At 33.5% G+C, this 3,389-nt stretch overlaps 1 protein-coding gene across 1 annotated transcript; it reads right to left on the bottom strand.

Annotated features, from left to right (window-relative positions):
• Nucleotides 1-423: 423 nt before the first annotated feature.
• On the bottom strand, nt 424-1,314 carry LOC131631520 (uncharacterized). Its single transcript, XM_058902315.1, has 2 exons — nt 969-1,314; nt 424-869 (listed from the first exon to the last, which is right to left on the bottom strand). The coding sequence occupies exons 1-2, from the start codon at nt 1,312-1,314 to the stop codon at nt 424-426; spliced, it is 792 nt and encodes a 263-aa protein (XP_058758298.1).
• Nucleotides 1,315-3,389: the final 2,075 nt, after the last annotated feature.

Genomic DNA, 3,389 nt, shown 5'->3' with positions numbered 1-3,389 from the left:
AAATTAGATAAGGCTCGAATTTTATTAATAGAATGGTAGTCTTCGAATGGCATGACTCCATGGATTAGAAAGCTTTTAAAATGGTAACTTTAAAGGGAAAGGTTACATCAGAATACAATGATCACTATTATCCCTAACAACTTTGAATATCGAGCGTACGCTGACGTTGGTTAAAAGTCTTCTAGAAAACATCTTCAGAATGGTCAGGTTATACAAGACGTGGTTACTTGCCAAAATCCCTAACTTTTGCATAGATTTCCTTTTCGGGTTTTCAATCTATCGGGATGATTATTTCTTTTATTTGTCTCTAATATTTGCCTAGGTCGCCTTTTTAGGTTTTTAACCCACCGAGACTCTCATTTTTGCCTAAGTTGCCCTTTCACGTTATCAACTTAGCGAGCTTTTCTTTTTCTTTTTTTCTCTTTAGGCGAAGTATTTCTTGACCATATCGGCATTCACAGGACGCGAGAATTCTTTACCGTCCATAGTTGTAAGAGTCAAAGCACCGCCTGAGAAGGCTCTGTTAACAACATATGGGCCTTCATAGTTAGGGGTCCATTTGCCCTTGGGATCTGGTTGAAGAGGTAATATCTTCTTGAGCATGAGATCACCTTCTCCAAATCTTCGAGGTCTGACTTTCTTGTCAAAGGCTCTCTTCATTCTTTCTTGATAAATTTGACTGTGACACAAAGCGGTCATTCTCTTTTCTTCAATAAGTTTCAATTGATCATGTCTAACTTGACACCATGCAGCTTCTGATAATTTGGCTTCCATTAAGATCCTCATGGAGGGAATCTCAATCTCTATTTGGAGTACAACTTCCATGCCATATACTAGGGAAAAAGGCGTTGCCCCAATCGAAGTACAAACTGTAGTACGGTACCCATGCAGAGCAAGCGGGAGCATTTCATGCCAGTCCTTGTAAGTCACAACCATCTTCTGGACATCCCCAGTCAGGAATAACTTACCAGACAACCTTCTCATAGTTCTTCTGTCTTTGCTAGATGCCCTAGGTGGGTACTCTTTTTCGTCAGTGACTCCTTCAACCACGAATATATGAGGCGGTATATCTAGACGCACGATTGTAATTTGGGGAGCTTCATTTAGAAACTTCACTTGATACATGGAAGCCAAAGTAGCCAATGCATCCGCCATTTGATTTTCCTCGCGAGGTATGTGATGGAATTCAACTTTGTTGAAGAAGGTTAACAGTCTTCGGGTATAATCTCTATAAGGAATTAGACTAGGATGACGAGTCTCCCATTCTCCTTTGATCTGATTAACAACTAGAGCATAATCTCCATACACATCCATAATCTTAATTCTAAGATTAATGGCTTCCTCTAGTCCATGACACAAGCTTCATACTCTTCCATATTGTTGGTGTAGTCGAACATCAGTCTTGCAGTAAATGGTATGTGAGAACCTTGTGGCATAACAATTATTGCCCCAATTCCTCGACCATAAGTATTAACAGCTCCATTAAATATCAAACCTCTTCGGGATTCAGGATTTGTCCCTTCTTTAGGTAAAGGCTCTTCATAATATTTTGACTTTAAATACATGATATCTTCATCGGGAAAATCATCTTGCAAGGATTGGTCATCATCAATGGGTTGATAAGCTAAATGATCTGCTAGAACACTTCCTTTGATGGCTTTTTGGGCACGATATTGGATGTCGTACTCTAATAATAACATTTGCCAGTAGGAAAATCTTCCAGTCAAAGCAGGATTTTCAAATAGGTATTTGATTGGATCCATTTTGGATATGAGATATGTCGTATGGGTCAACATGTACTGCCTTAGTCGGCGAGCAACCCATACAAAAGTGCAACAAGTTTTCTCGAGCAGTGAATATCTTATTTCATAGTCGGTATACTTTTTGCTCAAGTAATAAATGACATACTCTTTTCGACCAGACTCGTCTTGCTGACCCATGACACACCCCATAGAATCTTCAAGCACGGTCAAATACATGATCAATGGTCATCCTTCTTCCGGAGGGCTCAAAATTGGAGGTTCCAACAGGTATTCTTTGATATCATCAAAAGCTTGATGACATTCTTATGTCCATTTACATTCTTGGTCCTTGCGGAGAAGCATGAAGATTGGTCCACAAGTCGCAGTCATGTGAGAGATAAATCTGGAGATATTGTTCAACCGTCCAAGAAATTCTCTGACTTGTTTGGTAAAATTAGCGATTTAACTAGCTGATAAATGTAAAATGACATATTAAGACATTTCTTAATTAATTATTAAATACACATTTAAAATAATTATAATTTATAAGAGTATTAATGCAAGAAAAAATGGTAAGCTGTAATCTAAAACGCTATTTAAAATAGTGTCAAAAAAATAAACTATAAGCTAGTAAAATAAGCTATAAGCTCGTGATGAAAACTTACGAAACAGGTCTTTTATTTTCATATGAGCTTATAAGCTATAAGCTCAAAATATGACTTTCCAACACAAAGTATAATTTAAAAAAGTATAAATATATTTATAAGTTTATTTTTATATAAAAAATAATATTTTAATTGTTTAAATATTATAAAAATAATATATATTTTTAACATAATTAAAAAAATAGAATAACAATAAAATTTGTGAAATCTAAAATTGACTGTTGTTGTATTGGAATAGATAAAATAAATTTATAAATTAACTAAGAAAAATACCAGTAAAGGATTTTTTTGTTATTTCACAAATATTTTATGCCACATCAAACCAATATAAGACTAAATATAGTTTAAATAAATATAACTAAGTCATTAAATCATATTAGTGATAAATAACCAATTAAAAAAGTCATTATAAAGTGAGAGTGATATCACAATGTATAATGAAGGGCAAAATAATAAAATTGATTGGACCTATATATAAAGAAAATATGAGTTGAGATGGACAATTTCGTTTCTTCTCCACCTCTTTCTCACTAGTAAGAGAGAAATGGGTGAAATGTAGAGAAAATTAGGCAGTTAGGAGTTTGATGAATTTATTAAATTTTATTTGAGATGCATGCAAATAAAATTAGGTTTTCTAATAAATGATTGATGATGAATGATTGATGATGAATGATTGATGATGATGATGATGCTGCATGTTGGAATCCTAATATAAAATTTGCAACTCAAATTTAGGACACCCATTTATTTTTTTGATAATAACTTTTTCCCCATAGTTAATTTTAAAGTGATACTTGGATCATTAAAAAATGGACAAAGTTATACATTAAATAGGATTTAGAAGTATTTGAATTGGTTAATCATAGTATGAGAAATAGAAATTATTAATTAAAGGATGAAAATTGTGTGATTGTATTTGTGACTACATACCTGTATACTCTTGTTAAATTCTTTATAATTAAGCCTATATATTTTTCTAGTA

This window comes from Vicia villosa, unplaced genomic scaffold (assembly GCF_029867415.1).
Source record: "Vicia villosa cultivar HV-30 ecotype Madison, WI unplaced genomic scaffold, Vvil1.0 ctg.000838F_1_1_1, whole genome shotgun sequence".
NCBI lineage: Eukaryota > Viridiplantae > Streptophyta > Magnoliopsida > Fabales > Fabaceae > Vicia > Vicia villosa.
This window is presented reverse-complemented; position numbering and strand designations above follow the sequence as displayed.

Coding starts and splice junctions, on each gene's coding strand:
- LOC131631520 (XM_058902315.1), bottom strand. CDS start 1,314: ATGGATGTGTATGGAGATTATGCTCTAGTTGTTAATCAGATCAAAGGA. Junction 870..968: donor AACTATGAGAAGGTTGTCTG/GTAAGTTATTCC, acceptor ACCGTACTACAG/TTTGTACTTCGATTGGGGCA.